At 55.1% G+C, this 18,064-nt stretch overlaps 1 protein-coding gene across 1 annotated transcript in view; it reads left to right on the forward strand.

The window, feature by feature from the left end:
- The first annotated feature begins 63 nt into the window (after positions 1 to 63).
- Positions 64 to 18,064, forward strand: part of Eefsec (eukaryotic elongation factor, selenocysteine-tRNA specific) — a 118,138-nt gene continuing 100,137 nt past the window's right edge. The window contains 2 exon segments of the mRNA XM_015506746.2: positions 64 to 178; positions 181 to 336. Coding sequence (XP_015362232.2) covers positions 79 to 178; positions 181 to 336 — 256 coding nt within the window. The 5' untranslated portion in view covers positions 64 to 78.

Here is an 18,064-nt window from a genome sequence, read left to right on the forward strand (position 1 = left end):
CGCGGAGCCGGGCGGGGGCGCGAGCGCGCGCGCACGCGGCGCGGGCGCGTGGGGGGGCCGTCCGGCGGCGGACCTGCAATGGCGGCGCGGCGGAACGTGAACGTGGGCGTGCTGGGCCACATCGACAGCGGCAAGACGGCGCTGGCGCGCGCGCTCAGCACCACGGCCTCCACCGCCGCCTCGACCGGCAGCCGCAGAGCCGCGAGCGCGGCATCACGCTCGACCTAGGCTTCTCGTGCTTCGCGGTGCCGCTGCCCGAGGCCGGCGCGCCCGAGCTGCAGGTGACGCTGGTCGACTGCCCGGGCCACGCCTCCCTCATCCGGACCATCATCGGCGGTGAGCGCGGGCGGAAGGGGAGGGACGCCGGCAGGGGGCGCTGTCGGCCCGACGCTGCGGTGCGCCGCCCCAGACCCGCCCCCCCGGGTGCCGGGACCCAGCGCCTCCGGGTTCCGCTGCGCACCAACCTGCGGGGAGGGTCTGCGTTGAACAGTAGTAGCCCGATGGCAGGAGGCCAAGGCAGGAGGATGGAGAGTGGAGGCCGGCCTCCACCACTGAGCAAGGCCCTGTCCCCAGAAAACACAGACAGACAGACATAGAAGGGGTTGACATCCCCCAGGTTGAGTCCCCAGAGCCAAGAAAGAGAACTGTTCAAGTCACCCCTCACCTGTCCTTTGGTCGCTTGGCTTCCTGGTCCCTGGAGAGTGTCCCATACCCTCACATAGAAAGGGCCCCGTTCTCTGTAAAGGTCACCTAGGGTCAGGTCTGAGGCTGAACCCCTGGCCTCCCAGAGACCAGGGAGGCTGAGGCAGGAGGATTGCAAGCTGAGCAATTCGGTGAGCTCCTCCCAAGTCAAAATGAATAAATAAAAATAGGGCGGGGGGTGGAGCTCAGTGGTACAGAGGGACACGGGGTCCTGTCCCCAGCCCTGCCCCAAAGTCAAGCAAACCAACCAAACCAGAGCAGACCCGTCTCCAGTGCCCACTGGGCCAGCAGTCCCCACCAGCCTCTGGATGGTGAGCCTCTGTGTGGGAGCCAGTGTTCACTGACCGAATATTCTAGAACAGAGGTCCTTGGCGTGTGAGCTGTGTTCCCCAGGGGATGAGCTCCAGCCACACCTGGGACGTCTGAGCCCGGTCCCCAGCCCTTTTATCTATTTTATTTAGAGACAGTTTCTCATTGAGTTGCTCAGGGCCTTGCTGAGTTTTTGAGGCTGGCCTCTAACTTGTGTGATCCTCCTGCCTCAGCCTCCCAAGCTGCTGGGAGGCCAGGCATGGGCCACGGTGCCCAGCTGAACATTGGGCTTCATCTCCCTTGACCCGTGGCCCTGTGGGGTCAGCAGTGGCAACAGTCCTTACAGTTATCCAGTGATTTCTTGGGGTCACCCCCACCCCTGCCCTGTCCTGTGTCCCTGCCGAGCAGCCCGGGGAGGTCGAGGGCCACGTTCCCATCTTGTGACTGTGGCTCAGAGCGCACGGGGCTCCTGGGACACACCAGTGTTAGTTGCCACCCAGCGGATCTGACGTCCCCGCCCCCCGTGGCCCCCTCAGTGTGGAGGGCGACGTGTCCCCTCCGTCCCCGTCCCCTGTCGCGCTGTGTCGGGGCGGGACGTCTCCTCGAATCCGTTTTCCACCATCCATCTCCAGGAAGACGCAGTGACGTGTGTCTGGAGGCCGTGGGGTGAGGCCGACGCGTCCTCATCTCTCTCTGGGGGGACAGGGATCTGAAAAATTCTGCCATCCAGGTCTGGCCATTCATCCTGCTCTGGTGGCCGCCAGGATGAACGGCGCTGCGCCTCCGGGTCTTTTGTCCGGGTGCTTAATGAACAGGGGTCTCCTCTCCCGGCTCGTCACCCCGTCCCTCCCCTCCTGTGCCCAGGCTGCAAGTGCTGCTTCCTCTTGGCTTGGGCCTGCCCTGCTAGAGTGGTCAGCTTGTGGGTGGGACTGGAGGGAACCCAGCAGGGGCCTGGGGGGGGTCCGTCTTTGCAGCCTGGAGAGCACGTCTTGGCGATACTTGAGCTGCTTTGCTCGCTCTCTCTCTGTCTCTCTCTCTGTCTCTCTCTCTCTCTCTCTCTCTCTCGCTCTCTTTTTGGTCCCAGGGATTGAGCCCAGAGATGCTTTACCACCAAGCCCCATCCCCAGCCCCTTTTTTAGAGACAGGATCTCAATAAATTGTTGAGGCTGGCCTCCCACTTGTGATCCTCCTGCCTCAGCCTCCCCAGTCTGGGATTCCAGGGTGCGCTGCTGCCCCCGGCTGCAGGAACACAGGTCAAGTTGTGCTGACCACGTGTTCGTCCTGAGATATCGAGGCTCACTGAAAGGTGTGTGTGTCTAGGGGAAGTGCCTTCTTCATCTGAGTGTGTTTGGCTCCTAATGTGCAGGCTTGAGTTCCCTGTCCCTGTGAGCAGACCCAGTGAGGGACACTTGTTGTCTCTTCTTCATTAAAAGACACACAACGTACTAGATCTGGTGGCCCACACCTGTCATCCCAGGGGCTTGGGAGGCTGAGGCAGGAGGATCGCAAGGTGGAGGCCAGCCTCAGCCACTTAGCAAGGCCCTGAGCAATTCAGGGAGACCCTGTCTCTAAATAGAATCTAAAAAGGGCTGGGGACGGGGCTCAGGGGTTAGCACCCCTGGGTTCCATCCCTGGTACAAAAAATATCTTCAAAAGTCACCCCCATATCCAGAACCTTCTTTTCTCCAGTGTCATTTCTGCGACATCCTCCACCACCAAGCGTCACAGGGCCTGACCCGGGAGTCACTTCCTCCAGGGCCTCCCTGTCCGGGAGGCAGCCTCCTGCAGTAGCCCCTACAAACAGGAGTGCATTTCCTGGCACCTGATTACACTCCGCCCACCCCCTGCCGCCCTTCCAAAATGGAGTGGCCTCCACTGTCCCTAGGAGACTGCCGTCCAGTTTCCTGGGCAGCACTTTCTCCAGGCGCTGGACAGCGGGTGACTTTGCTTTGCTTTGCTTTGGGTGACAGTATGGGAGGAGGCCCACGTCCCCGCCGCAGCCTTGAGTCTCAATTCATGCAGAATATTTGATCAGGAAGCCACAGGAAAGAAAAATGGACGCAGGGAGTCATATTTCATCCTGTTGCGGCCTATTTTTCTTCTCCCGGGGCTTCGCCCTTGAGAACAGAACATATCAAATGTTCAATCAAAGAATATTCTCCGAGTCCTGCGAGGAATCGAAAAGAACGCCCAGCCTCCGCGGTGGAGGCCCCCACTGGGGTAGAAGGTCAGGTTCAAAGTCAGAAGCCGTGGGCCCAACTTGGGGCAAAGCTGGGATCATTTAAAATTTATTTTTTTTCAACTTTTCCCCCAGTAGCTCCTTGGTCTGCCATCCGAGTGTCCCCTGGGTTTCCCAAGATCACTCCACGCAGGTTGGAGGAGGATTTGGGCAGGTGTCCCCGGAAACAGCCCATAGTTGAAGCCCTGGCGAATGGAGTCTCCACCAGGCTGGGCCTGAGGCTCCCTTGCCTTGGAGCTTGATGGCCAGATTTCTCTTGGCCTTGAGGATTTGGGGGGAATTGAACCTACAGGCCCCTAACCCCTGAGTCCCCTTTCCAGCCCTATTTTGTATTTTATTTAGAGACAGTCTCACTAAGTGGCTGAGGCCGGCCTCCACCTTGCGATCCTCCTGCCTCAGCCTCCCAAACGGCTGGAATGACAGATGCGGGCCACCCTGCCCATCTTTGCCTTACTTCTCCTTCTAGAAGCCACGGCCTCGCCCAGCCTGAGCCATACCTGCACTGGAGGAAAACTGTCACTGGCGAGGAATAGTTTATACACATACAGGAAATCGAATTGTCGCAAATAGAGATTTCTGTTTCCGTTCTCCCCTGGATTATTTGACTTTTTGTTTTGGTTAATTAGGTCTTTTATTTTCTTGTGCTGTGCGATTAGGCTCCTGCCGCTTTGAAGTGGCCCTGGTTGGGCGGGTAGGGAGGACTCTGGGAATGGGGGGATCCTCTCTTGGCAGGAGAAAAAACAGCTGGGCTGTGGGGACAAGTGACTTTCTCTGTCCCCGTATCTGTCGCGTTGTGATCTCGCTTCTCCAGTCTGGGGCCTCCAGGAAGACTCAAATCATTTCCTTTGTCTCTAACCTACTTCCCGAGGATATTTATTTGGTGGCGGGCACAGGTGCTACCTAAAGATAAACCTGACTTTTCTTCTTTCGAAAATTACTTCTTGAAGTTGGTTCGCGTTACCCGGCTCGGCCTGTGGAGCCTGCCTTGCCTGATCTTCAGGACCGCAGAATTGGGTTTTTGTGGTCCCAGGAATTGAACCCAGGGACCCTTAACCCCTGAGCCCCGTCCCCAGCCCTTTTTCTATTTTATTTAGAGACAGGGTCTCGCTGAGTTGCTTGGGGCCTTGCTTTGGCTGAGGCTGGCCTCCACCTGGCGATCCTCCTGCCTCAGCCTCCGGAGCTCCTGGGGTGACAGGCCTGGCTGGATCTGTACATTTTTTCTGGGAGGCCCACTTTTCGGCCCCCCCTGAGGCTGGATGAGGTGCCCTTCATCTGAGGCCCTCACACCTCTGCTCTGTGTCCCCACCGTCTCCTTGAGGCCCGGGTGGTGGAAGCCTGTGGTTTCGGGAGGCCATCTCCCTGCACCTCCACAGGTGACAGGGGGGTGGCCCTTTCACAATCGCTTTTAAAAGCCCTGACACAGACCCTCCTGGCCCACAGTGCCCTTTCCCTGTGTGACTGGCCGTCGCTGGGGGCTAGGGCCGGCTCCGGCTTGACCCCGGCTGTTTGGATCTGCTGCAGGAAATTCGAACAAACTTGTCCTTTGGTAATTCTTCTGCCTCCGTGAACCTTTAACCTGAGGGGTCCTTTCAGAGCCAGGGGCTGCCTGGGCCCCGTCACCCCTGCTGGGACTCTCAAAGGGCACCGTGTGCAGGTCTGTTTTCACTTTGCTACTGCAGCTCTTTGGAGGAAGGGGATTAATTCAGACCTGATCCTGAGACAGGACGGGATTTTTTTTTTCCTTTTTTTTTGGTACTGGGGATGGAACTCAGGGTCCCTCGACCCCTGAGCCCCATCCCCAGCCCTTTTTGCATTTTATTTAGAGACAGGGTCTCACTGAGTGGCTTAGGGCCTTGGTAAGTGGCTGAGGCTGGCCTCCACCGTGCGATCCTCCTGCCTCAGCCTCCTGGACCTCTGGAAATATAGGCATGCAGCACTGCACTCGAACTTTGAGGCCCTGTTGAGATCCACATGGGTTGGTGGGCACAGAACCCTCCCCACAGGCTGGGGGAGAGAGTGTCAGTCCCCCCCAGGCCCCTTTATTCTCTTTCTAGAATCAAATAGAACCTCTTCCTGGCAGAGATTTCTGGGCTTAAAAAAATGGTAATAGTAACTCATTATCATGGGTTCTTTTAATCATTCCTCAACTTTTTTTAAAAGTACATGGACAGAAAAGTTTCTTTTTGAGGAATGAATATTTTCAGGGAGGCGAAGAGCCAGTCCTCTGGGCCTCCTTTTTGGAGTGGAGTCTCCCGGCCTCTTCCTATCTGATCTGCCTCCCAGGGCAATCTGGGGACGTCCCTGCAGGCACTCCCTAGCAGATGTGTGTCCTCTCTTTCCTGACACTCTCCTCCAAGCCCAGAGACCCAGGGGCGGTGGGTGGCACTGTCCCCTGCAGAGGCGGGCCTGGGAGCCGTCTGGTGCAGCAGGGGGCAGTGTTTGCTCAGGGACTTGCACTTGGGCGATGCACGTGGAGCTCCCAGGTCAGCACAGTTAGAACGACCCGGGCCTCTCTCAAGACTAAATAAACGGGGAAGCCAGAGGTGCACGGGCCTCTGCTCTGCGCCTTTAAGACCCTGACCTTGCCAGAGACTGGCTCCCACTGTCTTTTTTTTCTTCTTGAAAAAGAAAATATTGTTTCTTCCAACATTTCTTTTTCATTTTTTTTTTCTCTTTAATCAGAGAAAATACACTTTGCTGGCTTGTACCTAAACGGCAGAGGTTAAAAAGGATCACAAAAGCCAAACAGCGGCTTTCTGATCCAAAACCAGATGGAGAGATGTGGGTTTGAAGTCAGAGGCCGGCTGTATTTGGGGGCCCCTCTCACATCAGTGTCAAGATTACCCCCTTAACCCTCACAGCAGTCAAAGCTGAGGCCTCCAGCCAGTGGCCTCCACACCCAGACTTCTTTTTCTAGAAGTTCATCAACCAAACACAAAGAATTGCTCACAGGGGGGGAAAAAAAAATTGGCCTCCTGGCCTCCCGGCCTCCCTGCCTCCTGGCCTCCCTGTTTTCAGATATTCTATGTTTTTTCTCTGTGAAGACTTTTTTTCTTTTGGTCCCAGGGATTGAACCCAGGGGGGCTTCACTCCTCAGCCCCGTCCCCAGCCCTTTTTAGATTTTATTTAGAGACAGGGTCTCGCTGAGTTGCTCAGGGCTTCGCTAAGTGGCTGAGGCTGGCCTCCACCTGGCGATCCTCCTGCCTCAGCCTCCTGAGTCACTGGAATGACAGGTGTGCAGTTCTTGCTGAGGACGAACCATGTCTGCAGGTCGCTCATCACTTGGTTCACTGACAGGTTAGGCCTGGTTCCTCTTGAGCACCACGGCACAGCGCAATGACACAGAGACAGGCCGTGCCAGGCTGCTGCCTGGACCCCGTGGTGGCTGTCCCTGCAGGGACAGAGCGGTCCCCAGGCGGAGCCCCTGTAAAATCAGGTGCCGTCCTCTGATCTCCCGGGATCACAGCACAGATCTTCCAAAGGAAGTGTCTCTGAGATGGATGTCACAGAGGCTGCGGGACAGATGAGTGGGTGTGACACCACACGACTTCTAATTGGTCTGTGGCATTTGATACAAAATCTGCATTAGTCAGCGCGCCTAGGAACAGGAACAGGGTCTCTGCAGAATGCAGGGACCCCCCATTTCCCCAGCCACCTGGGTGCTGAGGGGGTGGAGAGTGGCCTGTGCAGCCAGGGTGTCCCTCCTCCCCTACCTGGGGACACATGTTCCCTGGTCGTCATTCACAGGCAGACTCCCGGCTGCCTTGGGGGCACCAGGTCACCCCGGCTCACCGTGGAGCAGAATTGAGTGAGCATTTTCTTGCAGTGAACGAGGGGTGCGGCGCCCAGGAGGGAGATGGCGGCCGTGATAGGCGCGTCCCGCCAGGTGACATCCCGTGCTATCTGGGAAAGTCAGGTGGCAGCCACATTCTGAAGTGGCCCCCTTTTAAAAGAGTCCCCTTCCACCAGCCCAGGGACCCCGGGAAACAGCAGGGGCTCTGATTTCTCCTTATTGGTCCCCCCTTCTAGAATGTTCCAGCAAATTCTCGTCGGTCTTTTCAAGGGAACGTCGTCAGATGTGCGCGTCAGCTTCCCAGGTGAAGGGTGAGCCTGTCGCCCAGCACTTTTGCATTTGGAGGTGACGATCAGCAGTCATCAGTGCCACCCCCGAGCGGGATGGGGGACATGTGTCAAGAGCAGCCAGGTCGTGGGGACCGTGGGGACCGTGGGGGCCTGGCCTGGGGGTCCCTGGCCCGTCTGCCCAGCTCCAGCCTCCGCACAGCTGCTGCCAGGCCACCAAGGAATCCTGGGAAGCCACCACACTGGTCTCCTGGGACGGTTTCTGGGAAGGCCCTTCCTGCCACCCCCTGTCAGGGACACTCTTGGGTCCTGCCTGGCTCTCTGGGGCCACCTGAGCCCTGCCCAGAGCCTGCAGACTGGATGGACAGGAGCAGGAGGGACAGCTGTGCCCCTGACTGTGGGAGGGCTCAGAGCAGGGTCCCCGAGCGCCCGTGGGTGCTCTTCCCCAGCCACGGACTTGAACTTGGAGAGACCTCAGGTCCCAGGTTGGCTTTGGTCTTCCGTCTGCAGACCCCCCTGCGAGCTCCGGTCGTTGCTTGTGGTGCCTGGTGAATTGCTCTGGGAGATGCACAGCGGGTTTCAGCCTGTGCTTCTGGAACATTCCAGAGAGCTACGGAGCTGCAGTGCCTGCGCTCTGAAGTCAGGCAGGTTCAGAATGAAATCCTGGTTCTTTTTTTATTTTTTGGTCCCAGGGATGGAACCCAGGGACCCCCAACCCCTGAGCCCCGTCCCCAGCCCCTTTTTATATTTTATTTAGAGACAGGGTCTCACTGAGCGGCTCAGGGCCTCGCTAAGTGGCTGAGGCTGGCCTCCACCTGGCGATCCTCCTGCCTCAGCCTCCCGAGCCTCCTGGTGAACTGTGGTTCTCCTCCTGGCTTTGGTGTGACATTGTCTGAACCTTAGGGTTTCAAAAAGGGAAGGACAGATTCTCGAATGCTTGTGGGTTCATTAGTAGGATGAGCAGAAGCATCTGGGGTACCATGAGCCTCTTCCTGGGTGCTTGGAAGACACCAGGTCCCTCCGGGCAGACTCCTGAGCCACTGAGTGCCACAGGGTCAGCCCCTGGGCTCCTTCCACTTCTGAGGTCCTTAGGACAGTCTGATGTCCCCTTCCCTCCGCAGTTCAGACTGCGGGGAAGCATGAAAATTATGCAAGAGCTGTGTTTCACAGGAGGAAAGGAAATTCTTGAATTTTTTTTTTTTTAAGGCACTGGAGAGGAGGAAAAAAATAGCCTCATTGTTTTGCTTGGCTGAGCAACAGATGCGGACAAAGGCGGCCTCTCTCCTGCCCAATGTCTTCACGGGCCTCCGTCTTTCCCCTTCCTTCCTTCCCCCTCCCCTCCTCCCCCTCCCCCTCCCCCTCCCCCTCCTCCTCCCTCCTCCCCCTCCTCCTCCTCCTCCTCCTCCTCCTGGGCTCAGTCCCAGGCCTGCAGCCTGCAGGGCCAGCCCAGCCCTGGACATTCTCTGATGCTGGGGACCCTTCTCCTGTCACCCCGGGTGCCTTTCCAGCATTTCCTGTTCTTTCTGTGGGAGCCACAGGTGTTGCTCCTGGGGCTGGGCTGGGGACCTTTTTGGGGGTGTGGGGGTACTGGGGATTGAGTCCAGGGGTGCTTCACCCCTGAGCCTCATCCCCAGCCCTATTTCGTATTTTATTTAGAGACAGGGTCTCGCTAAATTGCACAGGACCTTGCTCAGTGGCTAAGGCCGGCCTCCAACTTGTGATCCTCCTGCCTCAGCCTCCCGAGCTGCTGGGATGACAGGCTTGGGGGCCGTTCTTGGAGGGTGCCCTGGCAGTCCAGCCAGGGCAGTGGGTGGGGACAGAGTGACTTCAGATTGAGCAAGGGCATGGGGAAGCCGGGCATGGATGGAACGGGCATGGGCCTTACCTCTGGGTAGTGCTGGCCTGGATCTGCGTCCTGCCCTGCTCTGCCTGGTTCCCAACTCCTGCAGCTGCGCCTGTTAGAAGGTTCTAGAAGGAGTGAGGCCTTAGCGCGCCAGCGAGGGCTCGGAGCCCATCCCCGGGGCAGCTTGGGACGTGCTCTGCTCTGAGGCTCAGTTTCTTCTTTTTTTAAATGGGTACAACAACCTTGCAATTTTTTTGGTGAGAATCAGATGAGATAAGGTGTGAGTATTGCTCATCTCAGTGTGTGGGACCTCTGACGTGCTCAGGAAACAGTGCCACCTGTCGTGCTCACCATTAAATATGGTTTAACTTTTTAAAAATATTTTCTTAGTTGTCAGTGGACTTTATTTATTCATATGTGGTGCTGAGACTCGAACCCAGTTCTATTGGTAGGCAAGTCTCTACCACTGAGCCACCACCCCAGTCCCTAAATATAGTTTAATTGTTTTTTTTTTCTAAGTTTTTTTTAAAGGTGGACACAATATATTTATTTGTTTTATGTATTTACTTTTATGTGGTGCAGAGGATCCAACCCTGTGCCTCCCAAGTGCGAGGCAAGTGCTCTGCTGCTGAATTATAACCTCAGCCCCAAATATAGCTGAATTTTTAAATTTTTTCTTCTTTCTTTTTGTACTGGGAAATAAACCCAGGGGTGCTTAGCCACTGAGCCCCGTCCCCAGCCCTTTTTAGATTTTATTTAGAGATAGGGTCTCGCTGAGTGGTTGAGTCTGTCCTCCAACTTGCGATCCTCCTGCCTCAGCCTCCCGAGTCACTGGGATGACAAGCGTGCACCAGTGCGCCCAGCTAATTTTTAAAATACTCACCAGACTGTTCAAATAAATATAAGTCAGTTGTTAGGAACGTCGCTTTCCTGGTGTTCGGGGGTAGTGTGTGCTGGATGGATAGCTCTGATACCGGGTTCATACACGACTTTGTCTCTGCTCCTCAGTCGGTGAAGCTGCATCTGGGTAGAAACCACATGAGCCACTTGAGGCCATCAGCCTGCGAGAGCTCAGTTGTGCTGATGTGGCCCTGGGGTCCTGAGGGCAGCTGGGGTCAGAAGGGGGAGGCCGCCGTGGATGGGCCTCCAATGCGGACGGTGTGTTTTGGTTTGAAAGCTCATAGGCCTCCGTCACCACTCAGTGCCCCAAATCCGTGGTCAAGGAACTGCACTGTTCTTGAACTAATGTATGCATCAATGTCCAAGAAAAAATAAACCCCACCAAACAGCACAGAAGAGCATGAAAGGGGACACGGGTGATCGTAGAGGCTGGAGGCCGGGGCTGGAGGCCGAGTCTGGGCTCTGGCTGCCAGGAGCCAGGAGCCGGCTGATGACTGCACTTCCCTGGGCCTCAACTTCTTTGGGCAAAACACAGAAAAAACTGTTGTGAAAATGAAAAGAAAACTATATCAGGTCCGTGATCAGCTCTTAGTAAACACTGTCGCATTGTCACCCACACCGGCCACTTATCACAGCGGCTCCCAGGCTCTCTGGACTTCCCTGAAATATTAATTTTTCAAAAAAATTTTTCCCCTTGTACTAGAAACGAGTGGCCTGGGGCATTGATTCAGCTCGTCTGCACTTTACCAATGTCAGATGCTTATAAACGAACGCACAGGAGCAGAATTTTGGAAATCTGCCTTTTGTTGATATTTGTTTTAAAAAATAGATCCCAACAAGCCCTTAACAGCTTAATATTAAAAAAAAAAAAAAAAAAAGCTGAGTTACGCCTGTGCATAAGTCCTGGCTAGGAAAGAGGAATATTTAAAATTACAAAAAAAGAAAAAACAGAAACAAACTTGAGTTTCTCCTAGACGTTGCAGGGTGCATGCCTTTGCATGAGGGAAAAAAAATCTCCCCGTGAGTTGACTTTTGATTTCTGGGGCTTGTGCATTTCTAGGCGAATCAAATCTAAACTTTACATATAATATATTTTTACAGAATGATTTTTTAGTTGCAGATGGACACATCTTTATTTCCTTTCCTTATTCTGAGCCGCGGGGAGGGAACCCAGGACCTCGCTGAGCCAGGCAGAGGACATGAGTGACACATTCTGCAGTCTCACGCTGTCCCCAGGCGTGCGACATTTGTAGGGGTTTTGGAAAGATCTCGATCCCTTTCCGCTTCCCCCGTCGTTGCAAATCTCTGAGATTTCTAGAACTTTCGATTTCTGGAAGCTTCGATTTCTAGAAGCTTCTGGAAATCGGTGCAGATTTTTCAAAACACAGACCCACTCGTTTTTTGTGCAGTCGGACCCAGAGGAGCAGACTTAAAATATATATGTTTTTGTTTTTGTTTTTCTTAAACAAGAAAATTGATTTGCAGAGACCAACGCAGAGCAGGCAGGAGATAAGGTGGGGCACATTCAGGATCGGATCGGGGAGGTCCCCGTCCTTGATGTCAATGGGAGGGCCATCTGGTTCCTCCAGAAAGTGCTGGTTTGACCCAGACCTTGAACTTGAAGGTGGGTGAGCCCAGGTCCCCAAGGGGTGGAAATTCAAAATAAGAGACCGTCACAAATGCTCACAGCAGCTCAGGGTGCACTTAATGCAAAATGCACGACCTGAGTGATCCTCAGGGAAGACTCTGTTGGATTCTGCAATCAGTCTTTGGAATGGCCCCAAAGCCCCATTTCTTTGGGGGACAATTTGAACTAGGAAAAAATCATCTTCTTTTCCTCTAAAACAAACCACTGAAAATACCTGGTTCCCTGGAAAATTCCTGGTCTATAAAGTGAAACCGGAAGTCGCTCTGAGTCCCTGGATCCTGGGACAGGGGAGTCGCACTGCAAGATCAGCTCCCAGGGAGGGGTCCCTGGGCTCTGGGAGGTCAGCTGCCACCAGGCAGATCCCCACGGACGGGGACGTGGTCTAGGTCATGATCAGATGTTGTAGTTGGTGTGTTTAGACCCCAACTTGGCTCCCAAGTGAGGTTTGGAGGGGAGACTCATCGGGAGGAGGATCAGCCACCCACAGCGACACTTTTCTCTTTTTGTTCCTGTTTAAACTCATTTTCTTTTAAACACTTTAAAAAATTCCCACTGGATCGTGCCAAGGGGACATTTCTGATCCTTGAAGCCCAGAATCCAAAAACGCATCTGGATGGTCACCTCTTTCCCTGGACTGTCGGTCCCTCTCTGTTCGCTGTCCCTGGACGAAAAGCTGCCGATCCTGTGTGCTGTCCCTGACCCTGTCGCCTCCCCGTGACTGGGATCCGAATTGTCCTTGGCTGCACTAGGGATCGCGGTTCCCAGCGTCGCACAAGCTGCAGGACATTTGGTTGCAAAAGAGTCTTTGGCGCTGGCCATTCATTTGTGCGCGAGTGGCTAGGGCGGCTGGGGACTGGGGACTTCATCTCCTGTCCCTGTCTTGACTCTGATCGCAGGAGGAAGGGGCTTGTGTTTTCTGCTCGGTCACAGCTCCCCTTCCCCGTGTCCCTGTCCAAGAAAAAACTTCGCCCTGGGCCCTATTTCTGATTGCAACTTTTACCCAAGGAGTCAGTCTCCCTCCGTGGTCCCCAGTGCCACTTCCCAGGGTGGACAAAACCCTCTCTGTGAGCCAGAAACGTGAGCTTCCAGCTCCGTGCAGGAGGAAACTGTTTGCAAAAGTACTTAAAATAAATCTCAGGGGTCAAACACGGAACACGGTTGCAAGAGAGACAGAGAGAAAGAAATGCCCCAGGTCACTGGAGGCTGGCGGAGGCTGCTGTGTTTCTTACTAATCAGATTCAATCCGAGTCGATGCTGCTGGAGAATCCCAGGCTGGATCTCCGGGCCTCTGCCTCAGGGGCAGGTTGGAAAAGTTGGATTTGGGGGAACAGCGATCGTTTGGCTGAGAGACAGCAGCTGAGTTCTCCCTGGGCAGAGGCTGCTGAGCCTCTAACTTCCAGCCTGTCCATCAAGACTCCTCCAGGCTGGGGCTGAGGCCGAGGGCCCTGCGTTAGCATTTCATTTCAAAGCGATCAGTACTTTTAAATTAAACATGCAAAGTTATCTCGGTGCCGCAATGAATGGGACTGGCTAGATTATTGAACTTGGCCCACAATTCAGCCGCTTCAGCAGGGATTTGGGGGGGTCTGCAGCAATCACTCTGCAGGTACGTTTGAGTCAGCAGCTGGAGATTGCTGTCTTATCACAGAGAAGCCTTTCCCCAACATCCATACTTTTTTGGAAGTAGATAAAATCCCATTGTTGGAGATTTTCATGTTGCAGAGTAATCACTCTGCCCTGTTTTAACCACCCCAAAACACACAAGGGAGAATAATTGCATTTAAAAAATTAATAGTTTTTGGGGTACCAGGGATGGAACTCAGGGGCCCTTGACCTGTGAGCCCCATCCCCAGCCCTTTTTATTTTTTATTTAGAGACAGGGTCTCGCTGAGTTGCTCAGGGCCTCACTAAGTGGCTGAGGCTGGCCTCCACCTTGCGACCCTCCTGCCTCAGCCTCCCCAGCTGCTGGGATTAGACACGTGCGCCACCACATCCAGCTAAAAAATTATTTTGATCTGTTCTTTGCATTATGCACAGTATGGAAGAGACTCTGGGTTCTCAGGTTCTTATTGGTCTTTTTAAAAAATTTAAAAGATCTTTCAAATCTTTTCACTGTCTTTCACTGAACCGATCAGCACATGTGAAGGTGTTTTTGTCCCATCAGCTCGAGGACTTTAAAAGACAAAACAGAGAAGGACTGGGCTCTGGGGCTCGGCGCTCCCGGGTTTTATGAATCCAGATGTGCTCCGTCCCAGCTGCCGGCTGACTTCCTGATCATGGTGACCTGGGGGTGGGGGCCTCAGTTCCTTTCAGCAAACCCCTCCCCTTCACAGCTCGGGGGGACCTTACACCTGTTTTTCCACCTGGCGGGATCCATGTGTGTTTTCATTGTGCGACATTGTGGCTTTGCAGGGGTGACCGCGCAGTGAGGGGAGGGCGGGCGCTTCGTGCTGTTGCCTGGGCTCTGAAGCCGGCCCAGGAGGAGCTTAGTGAGACCAGCCTCCTCTGCCCTTGATGGATGCCAGAGCCCAGCCCTTTCTCCTGGGAGCCAGCGGGCCCAGGGCCTGGCAGGGTCACTGCAGAAGATGGGGACTCTCCTGTGGCAGGAGAGCTCAGTGTTGGAGAATCAGATGCGCCTTAAAAATGAAAAAGGACCAGGTGCAGGGATGCACGCCTGTCATCCAGGGGCTCGGGAGGCTGAGGCAGGAGGATCGCAAGGTGGAGGCCAGCCTCCGCAACTTAGCAAATTCCTAAGCAGCTCAGCGAGACCCTGTGTCTAAATAAAATACAAAAAAGGGCTGGGGACGGGGCTCAGGGGTTAGCGCCTCTGGGTTCAGTCCCTGGGACCAATGAAGGAAGGAATGAATGAATTTGAATAAATTTGAATGAATGAATACATAAATAGGTAAATGAGGCCCCGCGGGCTCCTGGGAGTGGAGCCTTTTCTGCATTTCTATGGAGACTCTGTCCTTCTGGAGGCTTCCATCTGACCCCCTGCCTCGTTCCAGGAATCTGGGGACCTCAGCCCCCCAGAGATCTGTTTCTTGGAGCCTCTGCCCTTTGGCTGGGGCCATGGTCACCCTTTAAAAGCAGCAAGGCCCAGTCTGCTTCAGGGCCACTTCAGGACATGGCCTGGGGACGCATGGCCAAGTGACAAGGGGACTGAGCCTGGGGGGGGGAGTGGGCGTGTGGCTGGCTCCCTGGTCCAGGGCCTCCAAGGCATCCTGTGGGCCATGCCCCTGCCGGGCCGTGTGACAGTCTCTGTTTCAGATGGAGGATAAGCACTCTCATTGTTCCTGTCCCCAAGTCCCCTCTGTGTGTGGAGTGGCTCTGAGGTCCCCTGTTTGTTTCCTGTCCACCCATCAAGACCCCTGGTCGGACCGCGTTCTTGGGGACAAGTCACAGGCCCTAAGCACGTGGGCGGGCGACCTGGGTCCTCAGATCTCCAGGGACCCTGCCCGCTGTCACCCTCATGCCAGGTTCAGGGGGGAAGACTCCAAACCAAAACAGACACAGGAATGCCGCTGAGCGACCTCCCCAGCCCTTTTGGATTTTGCGATTTTGAGACAGCATCTTGCTAAGTGGCTGAGGCTGGCCTCCCTCTTGCGATCCTCCTGCCTCAGCCTCCCGAGGCACTGGGATGACAGGCGTGCGCCTTTTTTCAGTTTCCCTTCTTCTGCACCCTGTGATCTTGTTCCTCGTTGGAATCCTGCTAACTCTGGGCTCGAATTTTACGAACTGAGTGATCTTAAGCCACTTAGAAAACCCTTCTGAGCTGTAGACTTATCTCAGGTCAATCAGGGTGCGTGTCAGTGACACCGACCTGAGGGAGAAGGTGGGGGAGTGTGCCTGCTCGCTTCTGTAGCTCGCCTTGCTGAGCTGTGGCAGGGTCAGCTCTGTTCCCACCCTCGATTGTACACTTTTTTTTTTTTGGTATTGGGGACAAGGTAAGAGGCTGCTCTTGAGCCAGGGGAGGGTGCTGTTTCTCCAGATGCCCGCCAGATCCCCTGGCCCCATCCATATTTGATTTGTCCAGGGATGGACTCCCGAGCCAACATGAATTAAAGGATGTCTTAGCCGGACGTGGTGGCGCCCACCTGTCATCCCAGCAACACAGGAGGCTGAGGCAGGAGGATCGCAAGTTGGAGGCCGGCCTCAGCCACTTAGTAAGGTTCTGAGCCACTCAGGGAGACCCTGTCTCTAAATAAAATATAAAATAGGGCTGGGGACGGGGCTCAGGGGTCGAGTGCCCTGAGTTGAATCCCCAGTCCAAAAAAAAAAAAAAAAAAGTTCTTCCCTGCGGAATTTGAAATCTGGGAGAAGGAGGCAGGGAAATGGAGGTTCTGGAGGCCAGCACATTGATGGAAATCATTTACTGCATGGAGAGAAGGTGCTGGCTCTCCAGAACCTTCTGCTGCTATGTTTCACGGAGCTTCTGCGAGGTGCCTGGCCTCTGTTCCTCTCGCTGCTGAGTCGGGGGCAGGAGTCAGACTGGAGAAGCTACGTGCTGAATGTCAGGTGCTGGGCCTCAGCCGGGGACCCGAGAACACCTCAGTGAGCTGTGGGGTCCTGATGGGAGAGTTGGAGCCGTTCAGGTGCTGGGGACTCGGGGCGCAGCCGGGGTGAGCTGCTGGACCTGGCGGAAGCCGACGATGACGGACCTTGGATCTTGGGAGAAAATATTGAAAGTTTTTCTGGAGGCTGTAGACTTTTTTGTTTGTTTGTTTGTTTGTTTGTTTTGTATTGACAAATGAACTGAGTTGCTCACCCCTGAGCCCCATCCCCAGCCCTTTTTATGTTTTATTTAGAGACAGGGTCCTTTTAAGTGGCTCAGGGCCTCTCTGAGTGGCTGAGGCTGGCCTCCACCTTCAGATCCTCCCGCCTCAGCCTCCCTAATTACTGGGACTACCGGTGGGCCCCAGTGCACCTGGCAGCGGGCATCTTTGAACGGTTTTATGTACACAATCGAAGATCTATGGCTTCCACAGCTCACCCTGACCTTGGCCAGTTGAAAGGGAGAGATGAAGAGAATTGGAGGGTGTCACCTACGGGACAGAAGGAAAGAGAGGGGTGGCAAGGGGAGATGGGTGGGGAGAGGGAGACAGGTTGAGGCCCCCTGTGGCCATCCTGAGGCCTGGCAGGGCGGGCAGGCGGGCAGCAGCCCCAGAGTCCCTCTTTTGTGGGGCAGATGAAGGCAACTCTGTTTGACTTGTTTTATGCCAATCAGGTGTGGCTCGGGAACTCCTGGCCCGTGTTGCTGACCCTCTGCTGCATGGCGAGGGCGGGGCCTTGCAGACGGGCCTGCAGTCAGGGGTGTGGAATGCGTGGCCAACACGTCCCACTTGGGACCTCGGGGATGGCTGCTGCACCCCCTCCCATGAGCGGGGCTGTTCCCCAACGTCCTGGTCCACGGTGGCTGCATATATACATAGATCTTTTTTTGAGTGCCTTCTAATTTTGGAATGTCACTGTCCCATTAATTACACCCATGTCCCCTTTTTGGTGGCTTCTTTTTTGGGGTACTGGGGATTGNGAAGGCACTCTGTGCCACTCTTCCTTCGGGTGATCTCTCCCCAACCATTTAAATACGAAAAATCACATTAAATGTAATGCTAGGTGCACCGTCAGGGCCAGGAATTGCTATTTCAGCTTGATTCCATAATAGAAGAAATACACAGGCACAGGAAAGAGTAGGAAGACACCAGTGTTAAGAGTGGGTGACCAAGCTGGGCACGGTGGCTCAGGCCCATCATCCCAGAGGCTCAGGAGGCTGAGGCAGGAGAATCGCAAGTTGGAGGCCAGCCTCAGCCAAAGTGAGGCCCTGAGCAACTCAGGGAGACCCTGTCTCTGCAAAGTTCAGAATAGGGCTGGGGACGGGGCTCTGGGGCGAGGGCTCCTGAGTGCAATCCACAGCGCCCCCCCCCCCAAAAAAAAGGGTGAGCTCCACTTAAGGAGTAGGAATGCGGGGTTTTTAAAAATAGTTTTTTAGTTGTTACTAGATGTTCATATTTTTTATGTGTTTCTGTGCGGTGCTGAGAGCCGAACCCAGGGCCTCCGCAGGCCAGGCAGGAGCGCTGCCCTGGGCCCCAGCCCCGCCCGGCTCTGCTGAACCCCAGGGCTCCTTCCCCATCTCCACAGGGACGCGGTTTCAGGGCCACCATGTCCCCTCCTCGAACCCCCAGCTCGCGGCCCGGCTGGGCGCAGCGGCAGAGCTCACCTAGTGCGTGCGGGGCCTGGGTTCCATGTCTGCCCCGCATCGAGACCAACAAAGCAAATACAGGTGTGTGTCCATCGGCGACCTAGACCCATGTCCACAGAAACTCCCAGCTCCCCAGGTTAGGAC

The sequence above is a fragment of the Marmota marmota genome, unplaced genomic scaffold (genome assembly GCF_001458135.2).
Source record: "Marmota marmota marmota unplaced genomic scaffold, marMar, whole genome shotgun sequence".
NCBI classification, from domain to species: Eukaryota; Metazoa; Chordata; class Mammalia; order Rodentia; family Sciuridae; genus Marmota; species Marmota marmota.